The 18,406-nt window shown below is 36.0% G+C and overlaps 1 protein-coding gene across 2 annotated transcripts in view; it reads left to right on the top strand.

Annotated features, from left to right (window-relative positions):
• The window catches only part of NR2C2 (nuclear receptor subfamily 2 group C member 2), a 115,541-nt gene that overhangs the window by 10,392 nt on the left and 86,743 nt on the right, over positions 1-18,406 (top strand). Inside the window, exon 1 of one of the 2 annotated variants that reach the window (XM_051982923.1) lies at positions 14,048-14,131. The exons of the other annotated variant lie outside the window; for it this stretch is intronic. Within the exon in view, the coding sequence (XP_051838883.1) occupies positions 14,072-14,131 (60 nt within the window). The 5' untranslated portion in view covers positions 14,048-14,071. Of the gene's footprint in view, positions 1-14,047; positions 14,132-18,406 lie in introns of those variants that run through there. 2 annotated transcript variants of the gene reach the window in all.

Genomic DNA, 18,406 nt, shown 5'->3' with positions numbered 1-18,406 from the left:
ACCTTTTTACAATCCCATTGCTAACATGACAAATATTTTGGTATCAGTTGAAAAGAGTTATGATAGAATACTTGTTTGCTTACAGACCAGTGAGGGTGACCAAATACTTTGATACTGAGGTAAAAGTCTCTTTTACTAGCCTCAATTTACTTCTTATGAAATATTCATAGAATTTTAGATTACCTGATGCATAGATATCTAAATCTTTTCTCCTGACAAAATTTATCCACAATAGGAAGGTTGATACCAGATTCAAAAGTTTTGATAGATAAATACACTTCCCAACAGTATTTTCTTTGTCTGTACAAATAGAAGTATTTATGATTTCATGAGTATAAGTGAGATATTCTCTCCACTATTGGCAGAGCATAGCATTCACACATCCCCATCTTAGTTAATAGTCATTGGATACTGTTCTGGCTGAAAAAGCCTCTGTCTAGGCTGATCCTCCATCCACACCTATTCAGTTAGTGCATTATCTGACTTTCTTTGAAAGCCTTTCCAGCTTAATAGGATCAGGAACCTCTACAAATGGAAGAGGGATAAAATATCCTCAAGTAGGCTTCTCCCACAATTTTCTTTGCTTTATCATGTGGCCAGTATTGATTTTTTTGCATCTTTGATCTCAGTCTAATAGTGTAGTGTTAAATGTGTCCATGAAAGTCTAAGGAATGAAGGGTAGTTATTTCCCAGATGCTTCTCACTCACCCCTCTCCCTTTGTTTAGCTGCTAGAGCAATTAAGGGAATCTATCCCTTTTCTGCAAAAGTGTGGTTTTCAAATCTGCATAGAATTGAGTCCACTTAAAAGTGTTGGCATTTTAGGGGGCTCAAGAAAGTATCTTGTCACCTTTACTAGAACCACCTGTGTCTATAGAAACTGCTTGCCAGATCTTTCTTTACTTTGAGATTTTTCTGTCTCCCATATTCTTATATTTTTCAGGCATTGAAGAAAACCTCTGAAAGTCAGTGGCTACTATTATCAGTGTCAACATTCCACCTTCTTTTGGGGGCTCTCAATGGATCACTGACTCCATTCTTTCTTTTTTAATCATACCCCCCAGTATTATGTTTTGTTTTATTCATCATGATCTGTAATGTCCGGGCTAGCTCCCTGGAGGGCCTCAGGATCAGTCAGAGTCAGGATCATTCAAAGTTTTTGGTCTTTAGGGGGAGAAGTGAAGGAGCCAGGTAAGCCGCCACACGGCTTGCCAAAGATGTATCCCGGATTCTGGAGTTGGGAGTCTCCAGCTTCTCTCCTACTCATCCTGAAGCCATGTGACCCTGACTTGTCTCCCACAGCCCTCTACTCCTTGCCTATGATTACCTGGCCACCAAATATTCAGCAAGTAACAATAGTGAGGAGAGCCATCACATCACAATCTCATCCAAGTATATACTTATAGAGCCATTATCTCACATTGAATAAGTAATTAGCCTTAAGTGCTCTGCTGTCTGATTTAAGCATATCTTTTCAAGTTTCAGCCCTCTACATCTCCTGCTTTTATCTTATTACGCAGGTGGTCATGCCCTCCCTGATTTCTCAGGAAAGGAGGTGAAAACACCAAAGAGAATTGGGGAGTCAAGCCAGATATTGTTAGCAGGTTTCTGGGTTGGAGGGTCTTACTAGAAACAGGTATACACAAAACCATCAACATGGAAGGTATTACACAAGCACATAGCAATAACGCACAGGCTCTTAGTGATGACTCTCCCCACAATCAGTGCAGACTCAATATGGTGTAACAAACATGAATTGTACATACAAGTAGTGATATAACAAACAATATAAATAAACATGGTAATGTAAAAAAATTCCAGAAGTCATAGAAGGAGGGTATGTATATAACAATCACACATACACCTCCTTCAGCAACCAAGAGATAGTCCAAAACCAATCTATTGTCCATTACTTCACATGGCAGGGCATCCAGTAATCCTTGCAAGTTTTTGAAGTCCTGCAAGTCTCATCATGTGTCAGGGAATCCAATGATTTCTGAGGGTTTTCAAGTCCTACAATAATCTTATCATGGATTCCAATGATTCCTAAGAATTTTCAAGTCCTGCATCAGTCTCATTAACAATTTTTGATGTCCATGAGTCAAATGTCATAACTGCCATGCTCTTTCAGTGGTGGTCACAGTCAGCGATGGAACCACCAGATGTTTCTTGGGTCATCTCCTTTGTTTCAAGGATCTACTCCATCTTTTTCTGATGGACAAGGCGAATATGGCTCGTTGACACCCATCTGATTCCTTCTCCATCTGTAGAGATACAAGCAAATCCTCTCCCCCAAGCAGTTATCCTATCTGGTCTCTTCCATTCACCACTTTCTGCATCTCCACTTTCTGCATCTCCATATCACCTGGAGATTATTTAAAAATAGTGGAGCTGCTCATTTTGGACACTGCCCTTCCAGTGGGTTATAAAATCTGGGTGCCCAAGCCAGTGCATCAAGAAGTTAATTGTTTAAAGAGATAAATTTAGAAGTTCTATAGGGTTACCTGTGGCTCCCCCTTTCTTTTGTTTTTGGAGGAGTGTCTTGATGTCTTTGTTTCTCCTCTCCACTATTGCCTGTCCTTGAGGATTAAAATATATGCCAGTGGTGTGTAAAATCTTATACTGTGCACAAAAGTGTGCAAAATGTTTGGAAGTATATGTAGGTCCATTATCTGTTTTTATTGCTTGTAGCACACCCATAATTGGAAATGCTTGGATAAGGAATTCAGTGACCACTCGGGCTATCTCTTTTGCTGCTGGTATTGCAAAAATGAATCCTGAAAAAGTGTCTACTACAAAATGGATAAAAGACAACCAAAAGATTTATAATGGGTCACATCCATTTGCCAAATTTCATTTTGAGTCTTAAACCACAAGGATTCTTCCCTGGAGGGAGCATAGGAGCCTGGAAAGGAAGGTAAGATGTAGAGGCTTTTACTGTGCTCTTAGCCTCCTCTTTTGTTATCCCATATTGCAAATGTAAAGTTTTAGCAGCCTGATCATATTTAGAATGAGATTCATGGGCTCCTTGAAATAAAGGAGTATTGGCCAACATGCTTAGAAGGCTATCTGCCTTTGAATTACCATCAAAAATAATACCTGGAAGTCCACTATGAGTGGACATGCAAGATATAAATGTTACCTGGACACTTTCTCACTTGCTCTTGAAGTTCCTTAAAGAGCTGATATATTTGGGCTGTGGCAATTCTTTGTACTATACCCACTGAATAGGCCAAATCAGATATATTTATATCTCCTGGATAATAAGTAAGAGCTAGAATGATTGCATACAATTCATCCTGCTGTGTGGACTAAAAAGGAGTTCTGACTACTCTCTTTATAGTTAAGTCACCAGAGTATGCAGCACAAATGTTTGGATACATCTGTAAAGATAGTTGGTCCTTTAAGAGGAACTTTAGAAATCTTTTCTTCAAGAATCCATCACCAATTATGTAATAACCGGGTTATCTTTAATGGGGACCTGTGTGTAAAATTTGGAGCCGAGGCCAATAAAATTTGCCACTCTGGGATGGTTTCACACCATATGTTAATTTGTGCATTGGTATAAAAGGTGTATATCTTGTCAGGTCCTATCCCAATTGCAGATAATTGTACTGCTCTCTTAATGGCTTTTAATAAAATTCTAGCCACAAGGACTGGATAAGGAGTAAGGCTTTGTTCTGGTTGTGCTGGGAGGTTCACCCATTCTATCACACTGTCTCCTTGATGAAGGACTGCTGTGAGTGCCTCTTGTGTGGCAAAAACTGATATTTCCAAAGGTTTTTGAGTGACTCTTTTAACCACATTGGATAAAGCCAGTTCAACTTCTCTTAAAGCCTCGAGCTTCTTTTGTAAGCTGGCATGGTGAATTTAAAGCACTATGTCACCTTAAAATGTCATATAATGATTGTAATCGATAGGTCGTCAAGCCTAATATTGGACACATCCATTGGATATCCCCTATCAATTTCTGAAAGTCATCTAAAGTGTTCAACTTTTGTTTTAAAGAAATCTTTTGTACTGTAAGCATCTTAGTGTATACTTCATATCCTAAATATTGAAAAGGAGCGTGTCTTTGAATTTTTTTTGGAGCTATGAACAATTTGTAGCTCCTTAGTGTTTCTATGCTCTTTTGTAGACATGCTTCTAACATTTGCTCCTCAGGTGCACATCCCAATATATCATCCTTATAATGTAACAACATAACTTTTGGAAATGCTTTTCTTACTGGAGTAAGAGCAGTAGCAGCATACATTTGGCACATAATTGGGTTATTTTTCATTCCCTGTGGCAAAACTGCCCATTCATATCTTTTATAAGGCTCAGCTAAGTTAATGCTTGGCTCTGAAAAGGCAAATCTTCTCATATCCTTCTTACCTAGAGGGATAGATTAGAAACAATCCTTAATGTCTATAACCCAAAGAGGCCATTCTCTAGACAATTGAGTAGGAGGTGGAAGTCCAGGCTGAAGAATTCCCAGAATTTCCATCTGTTCATTTACTTTTCTTAAATCAGTCAATAGCCTCCATTTTCCAGATTTCTTTCTTAAAACAAATACAACAAGGACTTAAGAGAAGGTTGTAAGTATCCTTGGTCAAGTTGCTCTTGTACTATATCTGAATTTTATCACTAGCTAAGGGCCACTGTTCTATCCACACTGGAGTATCAGTTTTCCATTGAATAGGAACAGATGAGAGTGCTGGCAGGCCTTCAAGAGCAGCCCTGCCTAAAAAACCGAAGTACTCATTTGTAATCCTAACTGTTGTAAGATGTCTCTTTCCCACATATTGATGGGGATTTTTTCAACTATAAAAGGAGCAAAAACTCCTGTTTTGCCTTCAAATGTCCATCTCACAGGGGTAGCACTAACTTCAGCTGCTATTGATTCTCCTACACCAGACATGTAGGTGTCTGCCTTAATCTTTGGCCAGTGACTGGGCCAGCTGACACCTCTAATGACTGTATGATTTGCACCTGTGTCTACCGATCCTTCTAATGGTATGCCATTTATATATAGATAGTGAGCATAGGTCGGTCAGCTGTCACAGCTGCTGTTTAGAATATTCCTGGATTTTGTTGCTTGGAGTCAAAATCTGAGCCATTATCACCAGATTGCTTATTAGGAGTCTGTATCAGTAAACCTGATGTTACTACTTTTCCTGGTTGATAAGTCACATATTGTCTGTCTGTATTAGTGACTGGGATATTAGCTACACATTCCCCAGTTTCCCACATCAGTATATGGATGAAAACTGTTTTGTAAGCCCTCTCAGGAGGTGAAATGATCAAGCCTGCTGTGCTTGGAGGCAAGGGATTCATAGGCCAGAGAGGAACAGATTTCATCTCTCTAGGGGATATCTCAGTAGTCCCAGCTGCATACAACTCTATTCTCCCCAATTGTAATCCCTTTCTCCCATTAGGTTGCTTCTCAGCTGATTGATTATGTAATCCCTTTTTCCCTTCAGGCTGCTTTTTGGCTGATTGGTCATGTCTGGGTATTGAACTTCTAAAGGCTCTCTGGGGATAGCATTGACTGCCATCATGCTCCAAGTATTTTTTGCTTTGGGCCCTGGGGCTGGACCCCCATCCTGTTTCCCTGAATCAATCTACATTCTGATGCTCAATGGAAGCCTCTGTTGCATTTTGGATATGGGGTTTTGGGTCTTGTTCTCTCACCCTGTCTTCTTACTCTATCTCTATGCCAACATTGAGCTTTCAGATGCCCTACTTTACCACACTGAAAGCACTGACGAGTCTCTCTGGAAATCCCTTGCCAAAAGGGACTCTGTCTTCCCATGTTCGGATCTTGGGAAGTCTGCATCATAGCCTGGGTAAAAAAGGTATTTGTGTCCACTGTGGCACAGCATCTTATGATCTTCTCTAAAGGAGTATCTTTGTGTAATCCTTGTATACTTCTTTTACAAACCTCATTAGTATTTTCCTTAGCCAGTTAATTTATAATTTCTGTTGCTGCCAATAGTTCGTATGACAGCTGTCTGCAGATGTCCCACAAAATCAGCAAAGGGTTCATTTGAACCTTGCTTTATTTTCTTGAAAGCTTCCCTCTATCTTGCCTTCCTGAGAGGGTGTCCCATGCTTTGATAGCAGCAATGGCAATTTGCTCATATGCTGCTATGAGGTAATTAATCTCTGCTGAAGTGTCTGCATAAGAACCTACACCTGTTAAGTCACAGGTGATTGGTATATTAACTCCAGTTTGCCTATTTTGTTGGGCTTGTATCCTACAGAGTGCATTATATTCAGAAAGCCACAAGAAGTTTTGTCCAGGTTCTAAGCACATCCTTGCTATAGATTTCCAGTCCCTAAGGGTTAAGACTTCATCAGCGAAATTCTATAATAACATCTTAACATAAGCTGATGTAGACCTGTAAAGAGTGCAAGCCTTTTTCAGGTCTTTGATAATTTCTAGATTAAAAGGAGTATATCTGAAGAGTTAAGCTGTTCAGTTATCCTGTGGATAAGTTTCTATTCTCAAATCAGATGTATTCTGCCCTTCCTCATTGACTTTAAGTAGTACCTTTTGCAATCTAGTCATAGGTGGGGATGGTTGCTGTGGGAAAAGTAATGGTGGTATCACTGTTCTTCCCACTCCTCCTCCTCCCTCCCCCCAGGAAGGTGAAGTTGATGGGGGAAGATCAAGAGCTTGCTTGGGTGGAGGTGGAGGTGGAGGTGAAACTGGGCAGTAAGAGTGAGAATCACTAAGCACTTCAAGTGAGCACACTAAGCACTTCAAGTTCACTTAACTCCCCAAGCTTTTTGGCTATTTTATCTTCCTCTTTCTCCTCACGCTCCTTGTCTGGCTGTTCTCCTTAAAACTTTTCTTTTTCTTAGAACATGTGAGATTTTTAAAGGCCAATTGTATTATGTTATATATATATATATATATATATATATATATACATATATACACACACACATATATATACATATATATATATATATATATATATATATATATAGAATGTTTCCTTAGAAACTGAATCAGAACCATTATCATTGTAATATCCACATAGTTGATCTACTAGTTTCCAATTTTCTGCCTCTTTTTCTTCTTCCTTAAAGAACCAAGAGGGGGAAGTGCATGCTAATGTATCCAAGAGGCCACCAATCTGCTCCCAAATTACAAGCAAACCTTGCCTCTTTATTAACCTCAGTATGCTTCCTATAGAGCTCCCTTGGGATGGGTGGGGGTGGGAGAGGCTCTTTTTCTAGTATCTGCCCCATTTCAGCCCTTAACAAAGTTTCTTGCTTGTCTATGTTAATACTCAACCTACTTCCTGGTCACAGGGACTTCTTCACTGAAATTACGATTGAGCTTCATGCAGGTCCTTAGTCCACGTTGGGACACCAAATATAATGTCCAGGCTTTCTCCCTAGAGGGCATTAGGATCAGTCAGAGTCAGGATCAATCAAAATCCTTGGTCTTTAAGAGGAGAAGTGAAGGAGGCAGGCAAACTTCTATGAGGCTTGCCAAAGATGTATCCTGGATTCTGCAGTCTGGAGTCTCCAGCCTCTCTCCTCTTCGTCCTGCAGCCAAGTGACCCTGACCTCTCTCCCTCCGCCCTCCAATCCTTGCCTATGATTATCTCACATTCAGGAAGCACCAATCAAGAGGAGAGCCATCACATCCACCATATCATCTAAGTATATACTTATAGAGCCATTATTTCATATCGAATAGGTAATTAGCCTTAAGTGCTCTGCTGTCTGATTCAAGAGTTTCTTTCAGCTCTTTATTGTGATCCTTTGAGGAAGAACATTCTATCCTTTATTTTTATAAGATGATGTAATAGAGTTGTGATGTGACAATTTTAAAAAGAATTGGAAAATAAATGTGGAAATGACTGTAGTCTACACAGTTGATAAAGATTTAAACATGTTTGTTGAAATATGTTTACCCTTTTTAAAAAATCGTCTAGATGGTCAATCTTCCTATTTATTCATTGTTTATTTTTGACACTGCTTCTAGAGTTGCTATTGTTATTGCCTGTAGCTGATGTTTGAGATAGAAAAGTCATCAGTATTATTCATAATCATGGGAAAGGAAGGTCAGTTTGTTCCTATGGGTAACCCTTGTGAAGAAAATGTCTTATTTATCACTAGCAGAAGGCAACTAGAGAAAAGAAGGGAGAAGTACAAGGGGGAAGAAGATTAATTCCTTTTCTTACTAAGATTATTTTTAAAAGAAAAAATTCCTAAAGAATAGGCTAGATTCTATTTTTTTTGTTTTCCTAGGTTGAAGAAATTCATTGTGAAATAGAATAAACAATAGCTTGGCCCGCCCCATGCATTGAGGTCAATTGTTATCTTTGTGTTGACAAAGCCTTTTCACTTTTTGTCATTTTTACTATGATCCTTTTTCTATTAAATTGGTTAATTAACTTATATAGGATGATTTAAATTTTATTAATTTAGTGAGCATTTTTCTCCACTCAGCTATGTATGTAAGTAGATCCCTTCCTCATTTTATACTTAAACTGGAAAATTACTTTCGTATTAAATATATAGCTGTAGATTGAATTGTTTCCACAACATGAGTAATTTATAAAACTACATAACAAATGCACTTTCTACTGAAAAGATTTTGCTTCTTTGATAAACCATTGCCTTGTAGCCTTGTTTGTATTGTTTCTGTTCCTTGTGCAGATTTATTGAAGAATTTCTGTTAAGTCCATTAAATCAATATCTTATCACTCACTGTATGCAAAATAGTATATCAGATATTTTGCAGTAGTCAGGAAGGTAGGACAGAGTGTCAGAGAGTTCTGAGACTTATAACCAATTAGGTGAGAGAAATTACATTCACAAAAAACTAATACAACACAGCATCTTTTCTTCTCCATATTTCTCATGATAGTTAAAGCTCTCTTTGGATTGTTTTCATTTTCCCTTTTGTGGTAGCTATTTGTATACTTATTTTTCCTTGAAAGTTCCTTGAGAGTCAAAGCTTTAGCAGTATATATGTCTTGATGTCTGTCCGCTGAATCCTACTGCCTCGTACACAATAGGCACTTAATAAATGTTTTTGAGTTGAATTTATTGTATCATATCGATGGAAATATTGTGTAGGTGGGAGTTAAAAGTAAGGAAAGGGTCCTTCTAGCTGAGATGATAAGGCAAGACTTCATGAAAAAGTAGGTCAGAATTTGAATTATTATGGGAAAAGGTAGAGATATCTAGAGCCAGGAATAAAAGGGAAGGTATTTTAGATGGAGTGAATATGTTGCTTGAGTAAATTGAGATGTAATAAATATAGCATAGTCTGGTGGGAGAGTGGGAGGAAGGCTGCAAGAATAGTCTGTCTGGAACTAGGAATACTGGATTAGGTTTGAATTTTATTTACTGGCAACAGAAAGCTTGTAAAGGTCCTTGATCAGGATTGATGATGAGATGATTAGATTTACCCTCAAGGAAGATTAGAAAGGAGAAAGATTGGAAATGGCAAAATCCCTTTTTTACAATGCTCCAGGTGGAGCCTCTGAAATAGAAAGGAGATATATACCAAAAAATATTTCAAAAGTAGCTCCTATAAGATTTAAGAACTGGTTGCATGTGAAAGATATGGGAGCGGGAAAAATCAAAGATAGCACCAATCAAACATGTATGAGTAAGTTGAATGATGATATTATAAGGAAGTTGGTCAGTGATTAGGTTTTGGTGGAGGAAACACGTACAAAATAAAAGTTAGGAATTTAAATTGTTGGTAGTTCATCCAGGTATGAATGACATATAGTTAAAGATTAGAATCTAAATTATAATATATATACATATATGTATATATATATATATAATATGCATATATAATATATATTCTAATATGGCTTACTTTAGTCAAGAATAATTTTTCCATTGGGGAGAATAGAAAAAGAGATCATGTAACCCAACAAGAAATTATTGGGCATCTGCTCTATGTACTAGGCACTGGGCTTACAGAGACAAAAGCCAAACGTTCTTGCCTTCGTGATTTTATATTCTAATGGAAGAGACAACATGAGCATGCACACACATCCATACAAACTTGTATGGAAATATATTTTGTAAATATATATGTGTGTGTGTGTGTGTGTGTGTGGAGTGTGTGTATAAATTTCTTTCTCTCTAAATATATATACATATATATATATTTAGAAAGAGAAAGAGAGAGAGAGTATGTGTGTACACAGTGTGTGTGAAAGCATATACAGGTCCAGATATGGTGCCACAGGACTGTAATCCCAATCACAAAGGAAGCTGAGGTTAGAAGATCCCTTGAACTTGGGCTATGCCCTCAGTCCTCCATACCAATTCCCTTGAAGATTTCATTAGTGCCCATGGATTTAATTACTGTTTGTACACTAATGATTCTCAAATCTATCTTTCCTGCCCTATCTCTTTACTGACATCCAATCTCACATCTCCAACTGTCTTTCAAACACTCTAAATTGGATGTTCAGTAGACATCTTAAACTAAACATATCCAAAACAGAACTCATTGTTTTTCTTCCTAAACCCCTACCTTCCCTATTATTATAGAGGGCAATACCATTCTCTTGGCCCCTGAGGCTCACAAACCTAAAATTCTTCACTTCCTCTCATCCCCTATACCCAAGCTATTGTCAAGGCCTATCAGTTTCCCCTCTGCAATATCTCTTGAATATGCTCCCTTTTTTTTTCTGAGCTCTGCTCCTCTGAGCATTTCCTCATCTATCTCTTAGCTAGATTGCTTCAATATTTGGCAGTGGGTTTGCCTGTCTCTCCCCATCCCAATCCATCCTGCCTTCAGCCACTGAAGTGATTTTCTTAAAGCACAGGTCTGATCATGTCACTTCCTCCAGGAGCAAATACAAAATACTTTGGTGTTTAGAGCCATTTGTAATCTAGCCTCTTCCTACCTTTCCAGTCTTATTATTGGACTCCTCATACTCTTCAGTCCATAATCTAGCCTCCTGGATGTCCCATGAACTCAACATTCCATCTCTCAGCTCTGGGAATTTTTTCTGGCTATCCCCCACTTTGGCCACTCTCTCCCCCCTTTTCTCCAATTACAGACCTCCCTGGTTTCCTTTGAGTACTAACTAAAATCCTACCTTCCATAAGAATTCCTTTCCAAAACTTCTTGATTCTAGTGCCTTCCCTATTTAAATCATTTCCTATTTTCCCTATATTTGCAATTAGATTGTAAGATCCTTCAAGTATCCCCAGAGTTTCGCATAGTGCCTGGCACATAGGATATGCTTAATAAGTGTTTATTGATTGCATTCTGAGCAGCAGTGGACCATATCTAATGAACATTTGACATTAATTTGGTGAAATAAATAGTAGGATCAGTCTAATGAGTAGCCCCTGTACTTCTAAAGCCTCAGTGAGATAGGAATGCCTACATGATGATGATGGTGATGATACAAAAAAATCTTGAGGGAATAAAGGCATTAGCAGCTCATAGCACTAGAAAAGGCTTTAGCAGATATTTTAGTTCAGTCTTGTGGGAAATGAGAAAAAGAATCTCTGATTTATTATATCTTATAGATAATCATCTAGCCTCTGCATAAAATATCCCTACTAACAGGAAGCTCACCACCTGATGAGGAAACCAGTTTAACAGCCCCAATTGCTAGAAAGCTTATTTTATTTTGATCTAAAAACTTTGTATATCTAACACTTAGCACAAGTGCCTGGCACAGAGTAGATACTTAATAAATGCTTATTGACTGACTAATATAGTTTTGCCTTTAAGAACCATACAGAGCAAAACTATTCACTTTTCCACTTGAGAACCTTTTAAATAGTATTCTCTTAGTCGTCTCCAAAGTGAACATCTTTAGTTCCTGAAATCATTTTGTCTTGTCCATCCTGTTCAGGACATATGTTAGTTTGTCAGCTTTTTGCATATGAAAATTCATAAATGTTTGATAGCATAGTATTTATAGCATGATTGAGATAATATTCTGCTAATATATGTATTTAAAAATATGTCATTTAGAATAATTATTAGAATTATTTAGAATAATTGCAACTGGGCATGATCTATAAAGAGATAATCCATTAATATGTTTTGGGACGTTTTCAGACCTTCCTCCATCCTTTTTAAATTTTAAATTTAAATTAAAAAAAAATAATATTTTTACTAGTGATCTATGAAAATTTTCAAAAAGTATCTTTGAATAAAATAGTATCTCATGACCTCTTAATTGGACTCTTTTAGCCCTGAATTAATGGGAATTAATTGTTCCTAAAATATATATTACATATAAATAGAAGGACATAGAGATCTGTGTTGTTGGCTACCAAGGGAAAAAGAAGCTCCAACAGATGGAGGAGCTCAAGCTACCATTTTGGAAACAGTTTAAAAAGTCGGAAGAGCCCCCAGCTTTAGTGTGAATCAGCCAGGCGATGTTTCCTCTTTCATAGCACCTTGCACTTAAAGGACATCTAATGGTGGATCAGTTGTTAATCAATGGATAGTTACAGAAAGTTTGGGGAAGTTATCTAAATGTACATAAAGTACTACCTTTGATCATAGATAGCATTTAATTCCAGTCATTTAAGCAACTTTTTCAAGTGAGAAGAAGAACTTCTAGTGCTGTTCTTTCCGCTCTTTATGCATGTATTTTTCTTAGTTTCACATTTCCTCTAGCAGATTGCTGTTATTAGTAGTACTGCAGTCTGGTACTAGTAGTGCAGCGGTAGATCCTCCAAAGGTGATAAAAATTAGAAGTTAAAACACCAAGCAAGGTAGGATTTTTACCATATTGTATATAACAAATCATTGACAATATTTATCCATTATATTATTTGGAAGACTATTATTTACCCTTTCAGGGGGAAAAGGTTAAATTTCTGCTTCACAGGGCTTTTGCAAATAATGGTAATGTGTTTTTGTAATATTTGGTTTGGAGAAAAGTAATTCTGCTGGTTTTTCTGGTAGTCATACATATTAAGTTATTTTTATGTTTGTTTTATGTTATGTTTGTTGAGGTAAAAGGATATATAAAGGGAAGAAGGAATTAGAGAGAGAGATAAGGTTCTATAAGTTTGTACAACAAATTATTACAGGTAACTAAAAACTTAGAGCAGTCAGATAAATGGATTTTGTATTATGTGTACTACATAGATACTGTATCTCATTTGCATAGATGAAGGCTAGAAATAAACCAGTGGAATCTTCCTATGATGCTAAGAAAATGAAAACCTTCTGTAGTTATAGTAGAAAAGAACAATGGCAGGAGACTTGGATTCTAGGTCTTGCTTTACCATTGATTCACTATGTAACTTTGGATATATCTCTTTGACACTCTTGGCCTCGAATCCCTCACCTAGTTGCCAATAATATAGCCCAATCACATAGCTAGCTCACTCATATCTGTGCTGTTGTAATTATAATGAGACTATAATATTGTTACAATGAGCATCATAAACGGTTTCAATTAGATTCATAATCAGCTCGGCATTGGACTAAGTGACACACACTTAATAATATATATATTTGTTCTTTTTTTGTTAGTGAAAGCCGTTGCATCAGTACCTCTAAAGAATTTTTCCTTTGCAGTAACACTAATACCAGAAGTAGAGTTGATGATAGCAGCTTAAAGGCTCAGTAGTAGCCAGAGTTGATCTCAACCGTTTCTCAAATAGCCACAAGTTTATCCAATACCTGTCATAAGAGCTGCCCTTTAAGGTGTGATATCTACCTGACTAAGCATTTTGCAAGTTGCATTAGCAGTTACAGTTCCAAATTAGTTTTTTTCTGTACTTGGACTGGAAGGTTTTTCCTTCTTATGTGGAATGTTTTTGTTGGTCTGGTTTTGCCTTTGGGTTTTTTTTGTTTTTTGGATTTTTTTTAAGTCTTGTAGATAATTGAAGAAGATATTACTAATGAACAGTATCCCCAGACGTGCAGTAAGCATAATACACTGCTTGCTTGCTGCCATGTCTCCAGCAGAGGGTAAATTCACATTATATTATGCCAGAGATTAATTTTGATTATTAATAATTTTCAAGTAGCCTAATTTCTTCTTGCCTGATGGAAGTTGCTGGCATCTTTCCAAACAGGTTCTCTAATGATCTTGCTTCACCATGGCAACAAATATGGAGGTGCTGGCTCAGCAGATAGTGGAGACACAGCAGGTGGCTGAGGTGAGTGACAGATGCTCTTCCAATAGCTGGCACACTTGCTTTTGCAAAAAGAAATATGTCAGTGTGCTCTGTTGATTCTAAGTGATAGAAACAAGGTCAGGCATCCTTTACTGGGCAGATTTTGTTTATGCTGTGGAATAGATGAGGTGTCAATATATATATGTATGTCATCCCATTCTTTTTGTAGGTTATGTGAGAAGTAAGGTGTCCTATTCTAAAATCAAACTTCTTTGAAAAATTTTAACTTTAACTCTCTTACTTACTCCCCAACCCCATGAGAAAATTGATGCTTCTAAAAATAAGAGGACTACATTTTGTCTTGAACTCCATTTCAAGTTCTCACACTTGATACCAAGCTAATGCTGTGGAATTACTGAAGACCAACTTCTTTTGAACTGCAGGATGTATTTCCAAAATAAATACACAAAAATATAAATGTGAAACTTGTAAAACATAAAAATTTGGAGGGATTTAGAAATTAAACACACAGGCATTTAAAGCAACAAATATGAGTAGATCATTCAGATTGTATATTAGCTTTAAAGAAATCATTCACTTACTCTTTAAATATTGATTTCTATCAGCTGGGAATAAAAGAGATCAAAGCAAATTCATTTCATTAAAATATTGAAGTTTTCATATAACTTACTAGTTGTATATTATGAAAAAGTCAGGTTTGTAAAAATATTTAATCTTGTAAAATTTGTGTACTTACTTCCTGTTTTATATTTTGTTTGTGAACTGATAAGAGAAAGAGTAATTGCCTTCAGAATCCCCACAGACTATAGTACAAATGTAAAACAGGAATGGAGAGTGAGTTGAGTCACTAGGCTTACTTTGCAGTCAATAAAGTTTATTTAGGGAACGAATTTGGAAACTTTATTTTATGGGTCATTCCTTGGGGGATCAGAGACTTTGGGAGCTAATGGAGGTGGGTGCTCCATCTACATTCAAAAAGTCAGGACCTGAAAAGTCCTATGGATTCTGCTTTGCAACTTTATGGCTTCTGGGTGTTTATACACTGATGTCTTTCCCTTGAGAAAGGGATGTTATCTTGATTCCAGTATTATTTCTTTTGGCAGAAATTCAGATGTATAGATTTATAAAACAAAAGAAGCTATTTTAACATTTACCAGCTGTGGGACCCTGAACAAGTCATTTTACTTTTCTTAATCTCAGTTTCCAAATGGCCAAAATAATTGTATTTCCCTCCCAGGGTTATTGTGAGGATCTCTTAAGATTATCTATGCTTTGTAAACCTTAAAACACTATAAAAATGCTTTGAAATTTTTTTGTTTATTTTTATATAAAACACACACACATGTTTATATAGCTTATTTTTATATTCACAATTTGGATTGTACAAATGATTTTTAATGTAAAAAAAAATTTTATTCAAAAATGGTTACATTTTCCTCCAAACTTTTAGTTTTCTTTTAATTTTTCTCTTATCATTCAATAGGGGGGACGGAAAAGAGGGTTCATTTATAATATTTTAGTCTCAGTACTATAGCAAACAATTTCCAACAAAAGGAAATGTAACAAAGGAAAACCTAGAAGACCTAGAAAGAATACTTGTTAGAGTTATTCAGAAATAAATAAAATAGATCCTATTGTTTTTCGACTTTACTTGATAACCAATTACAACACAGTTATGTTTATATCACTTACTTTGTCAGCATACAATCATAGATCTTTAAGTCAAGTGAGATAATATTTGTAAAATGCTTAGCATAGTCCCTGGCATATAGTAGGAGTTTGATAAATACCTATTCTCTCTCTTCTTCTCACATCCTGCTTTATGTTACAGCCAAACTGGCCTTCTTTCTATTCCCTAAAATTGTCTTTCTAATTATCTCCTTTACTTTAGTACAGGCCTAGAATTTGCTTCCTCTTTACCTTTGCCTCTTAAGACTACCCAGCTTTTTCAAGGGTTTAACTTTGGTACAATTCATATAGGAATTTGGAAGTCATAAATCTGGGAAAGGACTTTAGAGGCTTTCTATTAAACTGATGAGCAAACTGAAGCCAGAGGCGGCTGCTTTGTCCAAGGTCACACAGGTGGGAAATATCACAAGTGGGATCTTAAATTATGTCCTCTTGGAGCCAATACTCTTTCTTTTCTTGTTCTTCCTGGTAGTTAGTGTTCTTTCCCTCTTTCAATTATTTTGTACACATTAATGTACCTGCTGTTTCCCTCTCTTCCCCCCAACCCCAATAGATAAGGTTCTGGAGCTTGGTGCAATTTTTAGTTCTTGTAGTCCCAACATCTAACACCATGACTTGCACATCGTACTTAATAATGAGTGAATCATATGGTTTAGTTTTCTCTTTCAGTTATGTGAGGCTTCATAATTATTATTATTATTATCCCCAACATACAGATGAAGAATCCCCAAACTAGACAAATAATGGTTTGTCCAATTTTTGTTACATTATCAGTAATGATAGAGTCAGAACTGGTAACGTACATTAGTGTGGAACAAATGGACCATTTTATCAGCCAGCTGCTAATATGTGCAAAAGTTTCTAATAAGCTGCCTTCTCTTTGTGAGCCTAAGAATGATATATACCTAAAGAACTGAAATAAATATCTATTTTTATGATAGATTAGTTGTAGTTAACAAAGTTCTTGGTAACCTTGTTCATTCTTAGTAGAGTGTTTATAGGCCTTCATTCCCAATTCCTCTCCCTTACCCCTTACCCCCAAAAAACACCTACACAAAGAACAATATAATTACAGAAATTAGAGGCATGGATCATTTCATATGCTTCAGGTTTGGAATTCTTATATGATAGTATTTTTTTTTTTAAGAGAACGTAATTTCTTAGGAAAATTAATTTTAGAGCATCAGTGGTTAAAAACACAAAAATATTTTGAATGGAAAATCTAATTAAAATCCTTCTTACAGAATTATGAAATAAACTTTTGAACACAAGCTAAGGATCCATGAATGAATTTTTGACATGTTTATTTAACAGATTTGAAAGATTATTTATATGTGATATATTTTAAGTTGTGTTTATTTTATATTTAAGGTTTTAAAATGAGGTATTTTTAACTTCCTCTATGGCTTGATATATTATGCATAATTAATATGTGACATTTATGCATTTATAGGCAAACAAATTGCAAAGAACTCACAAATTATAGTGATTATTATGAAAAATCTTGTGCTTTAGTCCTAGTAATTAAATAAAGTCTTCATATTTTGATTTGGGTAGTCCTCAAATAGGGAAGATCCAAATACATGGTTAACAAAAGTATGTGAAGACAATGTTAAGAATCAATCTTTATTTTGATATTAGCTGCCATGTTGGATTAGATATGTCTTATAAAAGATGAAATTCAATGACATATCTATTCTCAACAATACAGGGTTCCAAGATAACTTTGAAGAACTTGGAATGACAAATGCTGTTTATCCCTGGGGGTGAGGGTGGAGATGGGAGTAGGGATTTGATGGTGTCTGAATATAAATTGAAGTTTGCTTCTTTTTACTTTTATCCTTTTTTTTGAGCATAATTTTTTTTGTTCTATGTTTTCTTTCACAACGTGACTATTATGGAAATGTTTTGCCTTATTGCATATATAACCTATATCAAATTGCTTGCCTTTTCAGTGTGGGGAGGGAGGCCTGGTAACTCAAAAGTTTTGAAATCTAATGTTAGCAATAATGTTTACATATAACTGGAGAAGAATGAAATACTGTTTAAAAAAATTAAAATTCAACAAATGAGCAGCCTTTTCCAAAAATATTAGGTATTCGTATTCAGATTAATCCTTGAATATAAGAAAAAAAGATTGATTTTTTTTTTTTAAATGGGAGTTTTAAAGATGTTCAAATACCATTTATAAAACCAGCATCTTTAAGGAAGCCACTTATTTCATTCATCAAAAATAATTAGGTAGAAGAAAGAAAAAGAACTAACCATTTATCAAACTGAGTATACTCATTAATCTGTCCACAGACTGTACTAAAAATTCTAGGATGTGAATTTTAGATGTTTTTATATGATGTGAATAAGATATAATAGTGATTGATTTTGCACATACCCAAACCACTCAATAACAATTTCAAACTATTCAAATTCCAGTACCTTTTTTCCTATTACTGTAGATAGTAGAGGCTGAAAAAGCAGGGAATATAGCAAAAACAAAATAAATCATTTTATCCTATTAACTTAATTGCAGTTCACTGCTATCTCCACGTGGCTTTTGAGTCTTTCAAATATTGGTGATCTCCTTGAAATTTCCCCATAACTATACCAACT

Source organism: Antechinus flavipes, chromosome 1 (assembly GCF_016432865.1).
Source record: "Antechinus flavipes isolate AdamAnt ecotype Samford, QLD, Australia chromosome 1, AdamAnt_v2, whole genome shotgun sequence".
Lineage (NCBI taxonomy): Eukaryota > Metazoa > Chordata > Mammalia > Dasyuromorphia > Dasyuridae > Antechinus > Antechinus flavipes.
Note: the sequence above shows the minus strand (reverse complement) of the source record. Positions and strands in the feature narration are given on the sequence as shown.